Source organism: Amphiura filiformis, chromosome 11, assembly GCF_039555335.1.
Source record: "Amphiura filiformis chromosome 11, Afil_fr2py, whole genome shotgun sequence".
In the NCBI taxonomy this organism is placed as follows: Eukaryota; Metazoa; Echinodermata; class Ophiuroidea; order Amphilepidida; family Amphiuridae; genus Amphiura; species Amphiura filiformis.
Genome location: NC_092638.1, coordinates 59,200,620 through 59,216,555, shown reverse-complemented (window position 1 = coordinate 59,216,555; position 15,936 = coordinate 59,200,620). Strand labels below are relative to the sequence as shown.

At 38.6% G+C, this 15,936-nt stretch overlaps 2 protein-coding genes across 2 annotated transcripts; both read right to left on the bottom strand.

Annotated features, from left to right (window-relative positions):
- Positions 1 to 1,306: 1,306 nt before the first annotated feature.
- LOC140163814 (uncharacterized) lies at positions 1,307 to 9,787 on the bottom strand. The gene is made up of 3 exons (XM_072187129.1): positions 9,553 to 9,787; positions 7,953 to 8,158; positions 1,307 to 2,997 (listed from the first exon to the last, which is right to left on the bottom strand). The coding sequence occupies exons 1-3, from the start codon at positions 9,785 to 9,787 to the stop codon at positions 1,540 to 1,542; spliced, it is 1,899 nt and encodes a 632-aa protein (XP_072043230.1). The 3' UTR covers positions 1,307 to 1,539.
- Positions 9,788 to 11,297: 1,510 nt separating this feature from the next.
- LOC140163813 (methyltransferase-like protein 27) lies at positions 11,298 to 14,624 on the bottom strand. The gene is made up of 5 exons (XM_072187128.1): positions 14,436 to 14,624; positions 13,565 to 13,690; positions 12,687 to 12,825; positions 11,973 to 12,065; positions 11,298 to 11,488 (listed from the first exon to the last, which is right to left on the bottom strand). The coding sequence occupies exons 1-5, from the start codon at positions 14,622 to 14,624 to the stop codon at positions 11,298 to 11,300; spliced, it is 738 nt and encodes a 245-aa protein (XP_072043229.1).
- Between the last annotated feature and the right edge of the window lie 1,312 nt (positions 14,625 to 15,936).

The following is a 15,936-nucleotide window of genomic DNA, read 5'->3' as shown; positions in this document are numbered from 1 at the left end:
ATGGAGTAAAGTACATGGTAATGTTGGTCAATAAAATAGCATTCATAAGTACCGCAGTCATTGAGTGGAAGCTGTCTTTTTCATCTCGTAGTGTGTCTCTGTCTAATTGTTAATAAAAACGTTCATGTGTTTAAATAGTGTTACAGATAACTAAACATTTTTATTTGCAGTGTAGCTGGGGGTTCAATGGGTATCCCTTCTAAGACCCCCTTTAAAAAAACACTTTTCAGAAGAGGGAGAAGAATAAGAAAGTAAGAAAGAAGACAAATAAAGAAATCTAAAACATTGTCCTGGGAAAAAAAGGTGTTTTTTATAATCCAAGACCGAATTAAAAAGAGTAGTTTGCGTATGACGTCAGGGCAAAGGCTCAACGAGATTGTTTGCTGACCTGCGCAGTATGGTGTTTTCAGTCTAGTTGACAGGACGTATATACGCAAACTACTCCTTTTTAATTTGGTCTCGAATTATAGAACATATTTAATCATAAAAGTGCAATGATCTACGTATAAACGAGATAAATTCACAGAAGGTGAAAAATGACGATCATTTTCCATAATATGGTCCAGGTGAAATTGTCCAGCTCTTACACAAGGTCCCGCTCTCCTACACTGTTCTCAGTTTCGAGATCGGAATGTCGTCTCTCATTGTACTCTCGAGTAGGTGGCACATGACAATTAATGAAAATGAAACGCATCTTTAATACAATGTGGTGGAAATTTATTGGTTCCCAATACATTTAACGCAAATAAAACTATTATAATGCTTAAAATATATTTTCTTATCGTTATTTGGAGCAACCTTGAGTATGCGCAGTAGGGTACTTGTTATGGCATGTTAGCCAGATATTACCTCATGAACAAGTGAGTCTGTATTATTTATTGTCGGAACAATCATGCTATCTACGGTAGACAGCATTAATATAGGCAATCACGTTGGGGGTTTTGGGAAGCGCTACCTTCTGATTAAATAATTAGTTCTGACTGCAATATATAGATGCTTCGAATCAAAAGTCAAGTCAACTTAGAAGAAAAAAATACCAAACAAAACTGACTGCATAAAGAGAAAAAATACTGTATAAAAAGTAAGAATTTTAGCGTCTGTCCTTAATGGTTATGATGCAAATAAACACAATTTGTAATTAAAATTGAATTTGACATTGTTCTATTCCAGTTATACACCCCCTATGGAAGACATGACCTTAATCTCCTACACAGGAAGTATTGATTTCCAATGGAGTCACCCATTCAGGTAACCCCATTTGAAATCTACAACCCCTGTGTGGAAGATTAAGGTCATGTCTTCCACAGGAGGTGTATGGATGTCAACCAGAATAGCCCATCGCATGACAATTTCACAGCGTAATAATATAATAGTTTCCAGAATTGTTTTGTGGCAAATATTTGTCATCACAAATAAAGTAAGTTTTATCCAATCTTGAACATTTGATTACTTCATTCTTTGATAGGTTCTATATAGGAAAAATATAAGAACTTCAGTGATACCAATTTGTACAAATTGGTAACAAAATGTTCATCAATTTCAACAGTCTATAAATTTCCATTGTCCAACCCCACCAGTGGGCACTCGATTGACAGTAATACTAGTAACGGTATTATATAATCTGGAAGAAGTGATCTGTTCTTTGCGTATGACAAACTCATCACAAGCTTTCTGACACCGATGTCGAAAATTCCCCGGTGTTCTCTGCTTGAAGAACTGATACTGTACCGCTGCACTTGGCGATGGAGGCGGCGAAGTTGCAGTCTGCTCTGTCTTACCGTTGCCTATTACTAAATCAACTGTTTCTGTTTGTTGAGTGGATTGTTTATTTCCACTGAAATGAGTAGATTTACGGATACCATCGGGATACCCAGGGCGATAAATATCGTCTTTAACACACGGGGTTCTTGTGTTAGCTTCTCCGATGTATTTCTGCAAGAGATAATCCTTACCCGCAGTGCCGCCTCCACATTCAGGAGGAGGAGGACGCGATTCTTTAGATCGTCGTGGAGTTAAAATTGGAGATCGTACCAATTCAGGACGGACTTCCTCAAGACTGTAATTAATACGCAGTTTATCTGTGTCAAAGGGACGCGTTGTTTGAGGCGATGGAGAGGACTGCTTCGATGGAGTACTTGCACATGCTGGCGCAAGAGGATTCACGACATTAATGAACTCCAATCTTGGAGACGGCGTGAAGAGACGCTGCTTAGGTTTATCAGTATCATGAAGTCTGTTCTTCTCGATAAGCCTCATTTGCAGCGATGTGTTCACAGGACTTGCACATTTCAACGGAGCAGCAGGAGGAGGCCCAAACGCTGCAACTTTTGGCAGTGGATGCCTTCGCTTGCCTCTGAACGCTTTCCGAGCCGATCTAGGCCCTCCTTTTACTCCTAAAACATAGTTACTAGGTGTTTGTGGATAGCCAGTATAAGCCATCCCTTCACTTAAACCGTGTCCTACCACAGATATACCACCCTTCCTGCCTGGGGCAGTTCCTCCAAGTCGATCATATCGAGCTTGTAGGATGAGTGGCATTTCATTACTAGCAGGTGTGGTATGCGGTCGTATCCATAGATCCTGTTGGCACGATGTCCGATCGAAATCATCGCGGGTTCGGGTGATTGCGTCCCCTTCCCGCAGCTGTGATGGAGAGTTGGGCGGATTGATTGGAGTTCGTGGACGTATTAAATCATCACCGTGTTGGTGACGGGTTGGGAATGCGTCACAGTCGACAAAACCGACATGTTTTATTGAAGAAGCTGGACGGTGTTCAGGAAGCAGATCATCCGTTGACGTCCATGCAGATGGAATGACCTTTGGAACAGGTTTTCTATCTGTAGAGGGGTCATAGCTTGAAGCAGGTCGTTGTCGAGGGTTCTGCTGTAGGATCTCATCAGTGGTGACCTTTAACCCGTCCTGGTTGATTACGTCAGAGAGTTTGTCTGGGTTACTGCCATAGTACGTGAATGTTACCTTAATGGTCTCTTCGTCTTCCTGTAATAATCATAACGTGTAATAATTTAGTTTTCAAAGTATGAAGAAAAAATTGGAAGCATGTAAAGTACAGAAAGAGAAAAAAAGCCAAAGAGGTTCGCAATTGTCCTCCAGGTGGAAATGTTTGCGCTTATACCTTCACAAATGGTTCTTTAAAAGAACTCTTTGGAGAACCCTAAAGGTTCTATACTTTGATCAGCTCCTAATCGGCGGGCCTTATAACATCGCGGATTAATATCAATATATCTTATTTTGAGAATTGCTTTGTGACATCTCAACAGAAGCATCACAAATTATTAATTGACAGCCCTATACTTTGTCTACTTTATTTGGCACATACAATATAGATCAAACAGATCAACTGTATCACTCTTTTAACGTGGGTCTACTTTTCGGCGTAGTAGTAAAAGCCTATATCAATTCCCAAACAATACGAGCTGATCAAAGTATACAATGCTTTTTGTTATTAACTTCCAAAGTTCCTTAGAATGCCCAAATTCTGTTAATTTTCAGAACTTTTTAGGGTTCCTTGTGGAGGACAACCGAAGAACACAATTACTACTACACTTCGTCTGGAGCGTAGCGCTATGAAGGTCACAACGCTAATGTTTTAGTCGGGGGTTGGAAGCTCAACTATAGAAGTGACGGGAATGTGTCTGTCAAATAGGTCAGTCGAATATACCCGATTAGGCCTACCTCCATTTTTCAGTCATACCTAATGACCCCCTCCCCCCTTTTTCAGGCACACCATGATTATTTGGCAGATGTATGGAAGTGTCAAGAAACCGTCAAGTACAAGGTGCTATATTCCGAAGGGTCATTGTTATTCCAAGGATTCATTTAATACGCCGAATTCGAAGGCTCGTTATTCAGAAGGGTCAACACTCCGAAGGCTTGTTACTCCGAAGGTTCATTAGGGGGAGGGCCTAGGTATATTCTGAATTTACAGTAAGGCTTGTTACTCCGAAGGGTCATTTCTCAGAATATACAGTAAGGCTTGTTATTTTATGGATCATTGATCCGAATTTACGGTAAGGATCGTTATTTCGAAGGACCGTTATTCCGAAATTCAGAGTAATGACAACAAGCCTTATTTCAAATTTGGAGTTACGACTCTTGGAGTATCAAACCTTCGAAATAACGCCACTTCGGAATGACGACCCTTCGGAATAACGACCCTTCGGAATAACGGTCCTTCGGAAATAACGACACACTCCCGTATAAAGGTTAGAGTGAAACAATTCAAGAGTTATCAAGAATAATTGTATTTACAAAATATAAACCAACCTTGATAGCACTTCCCATAGTTCAGCCGATATATAAGCACTTACGCCCAATATATCTCCTTATATTTCATAATCATCGTCAACCATTTACTTATATTTCAACTAAGTTATTTTCAACGTCGTATAATGTGATCAAAAGTCATCCTTTATCATAAATTACGACTTTGGTATCCTCTTGAGCACTGCATTTTGTTGTATGCATAACAGCAAAATGTCATTCCTGTATCTTATGATAGATATCTTAGCCAACAAAACAAATATATAAATGGTTGCTTTGGTTATTTGGACGTCACAAATTCATTTTCAATTATTGTTTATATCTTTTAAGGCGAGTAGGGTGGCAGGGCCACATTTGTTCAGTTTTAGCCATTTAACCAAAGTTTACTTAATATTAATATAAACATTAATAGGATCTGATAGGAAATAAATCAAGGAAGTCAATAATTGTATTTATATTGCCAATAGGTCTTGCGGTTCTTGAGTTAAGACCAATAATGTATCAAAAACAAAACAGCAACAAAACTGTTTTTGGTGTTTTTCCCTTCCCTAGAAAAATCATGCACATGGGGCGGTAATAACACCCATATAATCCCTTGGGGTCTCCTTATAGTGTCCCCTATACCATTCCTATTGTGTGTCACCTTTATTTGTCTCAATATTTAGGTGCAATCACTGTTAGGTTATTTTGGCATTGTAGAAATCATTGTAGTAATCATTTTTAAGTTGAGCACTGATGGCGCTATTTGCCTTAAATGTTGTTTGCATATATTTACAAGGGTAGACACTTGTAAAATGACATTAATGAGTAACAAATAGCAAGAAAATTGTTATCATGAAATGAAAGGAATAACTCATTATCACTATGCGAAATTAAACTTAAAATATATGTAAATAGCGCCCCTAAAGATTTGCACATATATACAATTTTGAGAATAAAAATCCCCATAAAAAGGTAGAAAAAGATGAAAATTTGATGAAGAAAGGCAAATCTATGTTAAATATTGACCAGGTCTAGATTTGAAAATTATATAATGTTTTGTTAGAAAAATGAATGAATGATCATATCAAACAAGCGTGGCTCCCTTCCGACTCACCTTAACGATTGATTCAATTGCTTCATTTCATTTGCCACCTGCTCTATGTATGTATTTAATCATTTATCAATAGTAAATATAGATTTGGTAAATGCATTAATTATAGACCAAGTTGAATTGAGTCAGAAAAAATCGTTTGGATATAAGCAGTCAAAATGATGATTTAAATTATCCCTAATTTTAATCAAAAATGTTGATGATATTAATATGAATTAGATTTCGCGGTTCTCGGGTTGGGTGGTTCTCGTGATAGGCCTACCTGCCCTGACCTTTGATATACGTCTCTCAACGATCAAGACCCAATTTGACACAATAATCAACTTAGTAGGGGTTAGGGTTAGGGTTAGGGTTTTTACCCTAATCCTATATTTTTTAACTTAAAAAAGTTTCTCTTATTCAAATGTTAACTACGGAAAAAATAGTCATGGTCTGTGATTAGTATTATGATGATGGTGTATTATTGGTCATCCCGGAGGGGTTCTCCCTGCCACGGTTCTTGGATACATTTTCAGCGATTTTGGTATATCAATGGGTGTATATTATTTGGACAAAAGTTTGGGTTGTTTTTTGTGAAAATTGGTATACTGAAAGGTTGCAAAAACAGCAAAAAAAAAAAGAAAAAAAAAAGAGGTAAGCTTATTATTATAGAGTAAGTCAGCATCTGAAAGTCTGCGTGTATAGCACATCCCCGTAAAAGATGTCGATGAATCCCCCTCGGCCCCGGCCTCGGCCTCGGGAATAGTCATTGGCAGAGCCGGAAATCTTATACGGAGAAAGTGATTGGAAAGCAAAATGGGAAAGTGGGCCAATGGGTTATTCCATTTGAAATCCTATGGGAGATAGTACCTTAAGGGGGTACTACACCCCTGTGGTAAATGTGTGACTATTTTTGCATTTTTCTCAAAAAATAATAAAATACTGGTAACAAAAGTTATGTAGATTATTGGGGCAAGGATCCCAATTACTACACTGAAATTTCAGTGACTCAAGACAAGTGGTTCAGTTTAAATGATCGGAAATGAGGTACATCCCATCGGTACCTTATTTCTTATCATAAATAACGAACCACTTGAATCACTGAAATTCAAGTGTAGTAATTATTGGATTCCTTGCCCCTATAATATACATAACTTTTGTTACCACTGTGTTATTAGTTTGTGAGAAAAATGCATAAATAGACACAAATTTATCGAGGGGTGTAGTACCCCCTTAATCTCACACACAGAGAGTGTGAATTTCAAATGGCGTTATCTGAATATCAATGGGTGAATATATTTGAAATTCACACTCCCTGTGCATGTATGGGAGATTATGGATTTCAGGGGGCGTATGGACTTCAACTGGAATAGCCCGGAATTCATTTCGAGGGGCGAGCAGTTATGAACAAGGACGATTGAGTCTACAACCTTAGTCACCTTATTGACAGAGTCTAATGGTATACAACACAACAATAATATCTGTCAGTGAGAAAGAAAGCCAGCGGTTTATTGCAGTGACTTTTTCAGAAAGGATCGAAGAAGGCCAAGGCATCATTAAAGGGGAAAATATTTGACAAAAATGGGCTAAAAAATATTTTTTAAAGGGCCTAAGAATTTTAAATATCAGGTGACCAGCATACCACATATCCCCATGGGAAAGACCCACACACACACACTTTTGAGGAAAAATAACCCAAATTACATAAATTTCCACTTTTTGCGGCAATTTTGCGTAAAAGTTGTCGATTTTGCCCCCCTGAAATTCACTTGCCCCATGCCCCCCCAAAAAAAAAAATCCTGGTGCCGCCACTGATGAGAATTTTGAGTTCTGTTGTTCAATCCAGCGATGGCAGGTGTTTTGTTTCCGTCAACGCCGGAAAATGATCAAATCACGTATAGGCTATTAAATAATGAGATCAGTGACCTGAGGGTACTTACGGTAGGCCTACGTTTAACGGAACAGTAGGCCTATAGGCTATACGGTATAGTGTGCCGCCCAAATGTGTCGATTTTTTCACGGAAATACACCGGAAAATCACTAATAGGCTGTATTGATTTCATATTTGCTTGTAAACAAAAAGGGTATGAATAAAAATACCGGTTTCATTATTGCTTGAATCTTTTTCTGGATTTCTCAAATAAAAAAAAATAAAAAAACCAAAACAATCCTTCAAGTTTTGAGATATTTTCTCAAAATATCAAGAGCTATCTCAAAAAACGCTGCCCCAATACTGGGCTTGTTTGTTCAATTCTGAATTTTTTTTAGAAAATTAAAGAAAATGTCAAATTTGTCGTCTGCAGTCGGGACTCAGTGTGGAGAGAGTTAAAAAAAAATGAAAAACAGCGAGTCTGTTAGTCTATTGGTCTGTTCATCTCTTCCACACCAGAAAGGGAGTATGCTTTTCAAATGGAATTGGCTGGTAGTGGGTAATTTGAAACACATATCACTTTGCCCACTATCTCCTACAACGGGAGTGAGTATTTCAAATGTAATATTGTCTACTCAATTTCCCGCTCAATTTAAAACCCACACTCCTTCTGTGGATGACTTTAGTTAAATATTCCACATGAGGAGTGGGGAATTCAAATAGACTCACCTTCTTTGCGTGTTTGCCTTTTTTCTTTTTGCCCAGCTTAGTAGAGCAATTATGCTCGTACACATCAGTGGTGTAGGTAATCAGGTTCCCGTCACGAACGAGAGTATAGTAGGCAAAGAGTAGGCTATCTAATAGAGCGCCCTCTGTAACTCGTAATGAACTGAAACTACGCCATCCAGGGGAATACACAAAATCCCAGAAGTTCTCTGCAAGATTAACAAAACAATAGGGAATTATTCATTTACTATGTGCTTATGGTTAAATCCGGATTGATTCCCGTTTTCAGCAGTGAAAAAATGTTGACTGCGTTCAAACAAATTTGGTCTAGTTAAGTTTTAGGTTTGAGTACCGGTATAAAAATAAACAGTAATTCACAATAATATGTTGCAATCGTCTCTTACTTCCATAAATCCCGTCTTCAGTAGATAGCAGTTAGATATTTCACATAAATCTCGTCTTCAGTAGATAGCAGTTGACTATTTCACATAAATCTCGTCTTCATTAGATAGCAGTTGACTATTTTACATAAATCTAGTCTTCAGTAGATAACAGTCAACTATTTCACATAAATCTCGTCTTCAGTAGATAGCAGTTAGATATTTCACATAAATCTCGTCTTCAGTAGATAGCAGTTGACTATTTCACATAAATCTCGTCTTCAGTAGATAGCAGTTGACTATTTTACATAAATCTAGTCTTCAGTAGATAGCAGTTGACTATTTCACATAAATCTAGTCTTCAGTAGATAACAGTCAACTATTTCACATAAATCTCGTCTTCAGTAGATAGCAGTTAGATATTTCACATAAATCTCGTCTTCAGTAGATAGTAGTTGATTATTTCACCTAAATCTCGTCTTCAGTAGATAGCAGTTGACTATTTCACATAAATCTCGTCTTCAGTAGATAGTAGTTGACTATTTCACATAAATCTCGTCTTCAGTAGATAGCAGTTGACTATTTCACATAAATCTCGTCTTCAGTAGATAGTAGTTGATTATTTCACCTAAATCTCGTCTTCAGTAGATAGCAGTTGACTATTTCACATAAATCTCGTCTTCAGTAGATAGCAGTTGACTATTTCACATAAATCTCGTCTTCAGTAGATAGCAGTTGACTATTTCACATAAATCTCGTCTTCAGTAGATAGCAGTTGACTATTTCACATAAATCTCGTCTTCAGTAAATAGTAATTGATTATTTCACCTAAATCTCGTCTTCAGTAGATAGCAGTTGACTATTTCACATAAATCTCGTCTTCAGTAGATAGTAGTTGATTATTTCACCTAAATCTCGTCTTCAGTAGATAGCAGTTGACTATTTTACATAAATCTCGTCTTCAGTAGATAGCAGTTGACTATTTCACATAAATCTCGTCTTCAGTAGATAGCAGTTGACTATATCACATAAATCCCGTCTTCAGTAGATAGCAGTTAACAATTTCATTATCAATATCATCTTCATTAACTATTTTTAATAACTTAACTTTCAGCAGATAAAGACGGTAGGCCTGCATTACACATTTATTTAATTTAGATCTATAATCATGATAGGGGGCCTACTTGTTATCAAACTTTAAAGAAAATATATAGCCTACTTACCTTCCAGCAACGTTACATGTGATTTGGGTTTATTCAAATCGTATCTTTCTCCCCAAACGTGAGATTCCAGCGGCCCTGCCACCTGGTAATTATCTCTGGCGAGTAACTTGAGATCTTTCTCCAAGAATGCCGATCGATACAGTCGATGATGTAACGCAAACTTGACCCGCTTTTGACGGTTTTTCATAAAACATCGGACCTTGCCGTAAAGTATGTGAACGACTTCCTCGTTCATCACCTGCTCTTGGTATCTTTTTATTTATTTTTAAGGTTATAACTTAGCCGATATCCCGTAACATGTTGACTGAATCCTTTGGTGCGGGTTTACCCGCTCAAAACAGGCAATTAACGTACAAATCACGCCATATTTGATTGAAAACACTGCTCTGTGAGAGTTTCGAGAGATATAATAGATGGTAGTGGTAATAATAATTTCATTGTATCATCTCCGTGATAGATTAGCGCCCGCGACTCGTTGTTACCTTGAAAACGCGCAATTTTCATGCGTAGCAATTAAACGCGAAACTGTACGCGTGTTAATTTATGCGTTTGCAGCGCAGATAGCAGTCACCAGCGCACGCACGTGCGGGCTCATAGACATGTCAGGGCCCGGGCTTACGTAATAGCGTGATCTTACTAGCGAGAAAAATAGCCGTAACTGCTGAAAACCAAACTTATAGCCTACATGAGTTCCAAATAAAATATCCACAATTTAAAAATACAAATCACATCAAACTTAGTAATGCACTTTTACACATTAAAGGGTACATAGAATTTATTCTTTAACATAATATTTTCAACTATACCTGCATAATTTACAAATCAGAATGTATTAAAAACATCTCAAATAACACATTAGAAGATTACAAATATTCACAAAAGCTAGATACATTGTAAGGATTTATATTAACACAGTATGAGAAAGATAATAAGAACTGTAGTAAAATTAATTAAAAAAGAACAGTCAAGAGCCTGCATCATCAAAACGTAATTTATCCTTTTGTATAATAACATTTTAATTACACTATTTATGAGTTGTATGCCTACAAGTACAAACAATGCCCTTAGCCGAAATCAGGCAACTATCGGGAGTATATAAAACGGGGACCCCGAAAACGGGACCCCTTAAAATCACCCCATAAAGCTACTGACAAATTTCTAGGGGTCCCCGTTTTCGGGGTCCCCGTTTTTGGGGTCCCCGTTTTCGGGGTCCCCGTTTTATATACTCCCGCAACTATCATAATTATTATTGCTCTGACTGGAACTTGGACTTGAATCCACATTCCACGATACTAATTGTACTGTGGGTCCAATCGGTCAACCGCTGGTGGAAAACAACAGCTTGTTTTCCTCATGATAAATTTGTCGACAATTATGAAATGGTAATAGCGTTTTAGGGACGCATCATTTGATTCGGGGGGGGGGGGCATGGGAGTTTGGATCAGGCGGATTTTTTCAAGATCAAGATGGACTTAGGCCGAAGCGTTCAGCATTTTTTTACATAACTTTTTCGATAGAAAATGGTTTAAGGGTTATCCGATTTAAATTAACCATTTTAAAGGGAGAAAGCATGGCCTTTCCGACCACAGAATTTTGTTCATTGGACCTCGACGGATCTTTGAGAGTCCATAGAAAGCAGGTGTGACCAGAGATTTTATCCAGCGCTGAAAAATGAATAACCAAACTCAAATAAAAGTAAAGGAGGGGACGAGACGTTTACATTTTTTTTCGTTACTCCTCCGTTATCACGCAACGGTACCAATGTATGCCACAGCCTTTTCGCCAGTTGCTTTGTAGTATAGGTGTTCCTCTCTAACCCATGTAGTCCACAACCCATCTCTCACAAGAACCCGAAGGTTAGCCGCCATCGCCTCGTCTCCAAACTCTGCCACCGTCTTCACCCAGTATGCAGTAATGTTGAAAACAACGACTCCCCCTGAAGATGATAATAATATTAATGTCAATGATAAGACTAGGGCCATGATGCTACTGACTGCTTGCTGCTTCTAACAATTTGTCCCTGAAGCTTTTTGATGGAAAAGTGAAGCAAACTGCCACAGGAGACCGATCAATATTTACGCCAAAGGGAAGGAGGACTGTGGAATTAATCAAATTGTATGCCCGAAAATGATATCCATACAGTGGCGGCGCCACGGGGGGGAGGCATGGGGGGGGGGCAAATGCCCCCAGTCAGAACTCTTGCCCCCTGTTCCCCCCCCGAAACCCAAAATGACGAAAATTTCCACTTTTTGCGGTAATTTTGCGCAAAATTTGTTGATTTTGCCACCCCTGAAATTCACTTTGCCCCCCTGAAAAAATTCCTGGCGCCGCCACTGTACCCATATTATTTGGGGCTCGTCCCTATATGGTTTCCTCCCTCCGCGGAATATTTTTCTTTTCCCTAATCTATTGTTTCTTACCAGGTTTAGCTATTCTCGTCAATTCTGGCAAACATTTTGGTGTGACAAGTCCAACCCCCATACTGCCATTCATGCATACAACATCATATGTATCTGTAAGTCAAATTATTAGACAATTAGTAGGTTAAGTTTAAATTTTTTTTTTTTACCCCAATACATTTGTACATTTATTGCATGACCTTTGGAAATTTGCGTACAAAAACTCATAGTCTGCAACTTGAGGTCACATTTTGCACTATGACTGTTTAATTGAGGTTATTGAAATATGCTATTGGGATGAGACCATTTTAGTCCATAGTGTTTGACAAATCTTATCAAGGTAACAATCCTTAATCTCTATTTTGGACATGTCTGGGCAACCCTGGTTCAGATCTGGATAATTTTGCTTTGATTTTGGATGTCTGTACATTCCTGGGCACAAATCCACTGAGATAATTCCCTGACAAAAATCGAATTTTCTTGTAATGGCAATATCATATGGGGTACTCCGTACTTGATCATGCGCAAATCGTAAAAACATAGAATAGAAACTCTGTTGCAGGCTATGTGGTATCTCATATCGTGTGCATATGGTATGCTTAGCCTGAGTCGCTCGGCCTATCTCGAACAAAATCGCCATGCGTAGCTTTTGAAAAACGAGAGGATTCGCCGTACTATCACGGCAATTTTTGACACGAAGATATAGGGATGATGACGCTGTGCGCTATCACTTACTGTCAGGAATGGGTGTCTTCTTATCCGGGTCAATACTCGCACAAATGCAGTTAGTAAAAATGCCCTTTGATTTGCATAAGTCAATCATGCCCTGAGCAAAATCCAGGCCATCAACGTCCGTGTAGCCAAGAGTTTTGAGCTATGATAAACAAATTAACTATAGATTCAAGTTGTGAATATCACATTGATACCAACATTAATCACTGTTGACAAAGTTGATAAGAATGACGGAACTTCCACACCAATGATCAACCTGTGCCCAAATTAAACATTACAGTTTTTGCCTTAGAAAACCGTTGAGATCATCCAAAGCTTTCCGATATCGATAATATACATTGCTTGCAGATAAAAACATTTTAGAATCGTTTAGGTAACAGCACTAAATGCATTAAAATGATAAAATTTACCAACTCAACCTGGCGGTGTGTTTCGACATTTTTACGTGCGTTTTGCCATTACACCAAACACACCGTTCTCCGTAAAAACTGCATGTCATTCTTATAAATGCATCTACGCACAGTTTCCACCTCGATACACCCGAACACACAGTATATTTCCAAGCACAGCAAGTCTAGCCTCTTACGCAGTCGGTGTTTATACTACACGGATGAGTGCATAGCATAAGAGCTTTGTGAGATTTAGTGGAAAATAGGCAGTGATTGGTTTTTGTCAAAACCTCAAGTGTTCCCTTCATCCAATCAGAATTTGTTTTATATCAAACGAAAGCTAACACTTCCCCCTACAAACAATTTGGGTGGGTAAGTACATAGCTGCCCTGTGATCATTTGGCAATTTACGCACAGTAGGGGGCCTACATTGTACTAATCTACTCATGGCAGCTACACATGGCAGCTATAATAATTGCACTCATCTCTTACCTGCTCACCTAGAATTCCATTTCCGCATGCAACGTCCAGGATACGGGCATTCTTACTTGGCTGTACACGTTCAATTATTTTGGCCATGTTATGAGCACCACTCTCCTTTCCTACAGACTCGCAATACTGTAAACCATAATAACGGGAAAAACGTAATGGATCAACTATCAAGATTTATACAGGAGCAGCAGTGGCGTAGTCGGAGGATGCATTCAACTTAGATGGGTAGGGGTGAGCCGGCGCCACGGAGCGACGAACTTCAGGACCTGAATGTCTCTCTCTGTAGGCCTACCTGTTGCTTTTATAAGTATAGATTATAGCCTAATATTAAAAGTATAAAAATTAATGTGATTGTAAATTTTTATAAATGTAATTGTTCATGATCGTTGGGAACTGGTGGTTCTTTGTGTATGTTTTTTCTCCCTCCACCAGTTCCAAGCACAGGGAATAAAAAAAACAAACAAAACAAACAAAAAAACTTCAGGACCTGAGAACGGATTGATTTTCGGGTAAAATAGGGGCCTCTTACATTTTACTTACTTTTATTTATTTTAGTCAAGTGAGCTCAACATTAACGATGTGCGTATCGGCGTGACGACACCACCGGTCTAACCGCAATGGCTTATGGGATTTATCGAAAAAGTCAGTTCGGGTTTACCGTGTCGAACAAATGGATTATCTATATATAATTGAAAACCGAATTAAAAAGACTAGTTTGCGTATGACGTCCTGTCAAGTAGACCAACAATGCTGTACTGCGCAGGTCAGGAACCAATCACGCCGCGCCTTTGCTCTGACGTCAGACGCAAACTATAGTCTTTTAAATTCGGTCTTCGATTATAACAAATGGAGGTAAAAATAATGTCCAAACCTCGTCGTAAAATTCCGCCAGTCCACTGTAGTATTCTCGAATTTGATCGGATGTCCCTTGGAAGCTGACATTGAGCATTGATTGGCGAACGTTTTGACCTCCAACATGAGCTGTGGTATAGGAGCCACCGAGTTCGGCATCTGTCACAAATACACCACGGGATTGAGCAGTATTGCGTTGAGTCGCCATCCTTGAGCTGATGAGTGTCAGTGAGTTCTTTTCGTCAGCCAAAGGTACAGTGAAATGACGAATGAAATAAAATGATGAACTTTTATATGTTTATGGGCCTACACCTTTATGGCCTGTACATACGAGCGTATCAAAAATATGAGCGTGGTGCTCCCGGAACCTTTAGAATGCGGATTTCAAGTTGATCGAACTAATTAAAGGTGGTATTTCGCGAATTCAGAAACCTCTCTTTAGGTAAGGTACAATAGATATCCACGAAAATAGCGTAGTTTCCAAAATGTCAGTTGATTCGGACATTGAATGGGCTATTCCACTTGAAATTCACACCCGGGAATTCACACTACCCCTGTGGAAGATTTTGGAAATATCTTCCACAGGGGGAGTATGTTTTTCAAATGTAATTAGTTAGGGTTAATCATTTTGAAACCCATACTCCCCTGTATGTATTATGACTTTGCCTTTATCTTCCGCAACTGGAGTGAGTATTTCAAATGGAAGTTACCCAACTGTCTATTCTATTTGAAACTCATACTCCCTCTGTGGAAGACTTCAGCTAAAGTTCCACAGGGGGAGTGTGGATTTTAGATGGAATAGCCCAAATTGCGAGTTACGTATAACGCATAATATATAGTATGGTCGTTGGATATTTTGACCCGGAAAAATTTTGTACAAAGCTGATTTTTGCACTGAAGAAGCAGAAGGTATCATAGAATATCATATCCAAAGTCCACCAAAATCCACTTTGTGGAATTCTTTTTATCCAAGATGGCCGCCAAAATGGCTGCCACAACATATAATTAGCTGTATCTCAGCTTCTGAAGCAGATATGATGATGATTTTAGTGTCTTTGAATAGGTTTAAGAGGTCAGGGAATTCAAATTTGCACAAGTCTAACACACTGATGTCTTCATTCACACTGTAATCCAAGATGGCCGCCAAAATGGCCGCCACCACATATGAATAGATATATCTCCGCTTCTGAAGCAGATATGATGATGATTCCAGTGTCTTTGTAATTACAGGCCTGTTACAGCGCCCATTGGCTACTGTGTTGTAATTTCGGATTGTTTACAGCACAAAAATACAAATTGGACTTAGAGGCATCTTTGTCAAACGACCAAATCTGCAAGAAAGCTTATGCACACAGACATTATGTAGTCAACTCTTTCTGATGGTATAAAAATCTAAACGTTTTGGAGTAAGTTTGGGGGATGAGGCTGTGGATAATGAAGTGCCCCTTTAAATCAGTATTCTAATAATAACACTATATTAATTTCTAGATTTGTCCGTGCACTTATATGCGTGTCAATGA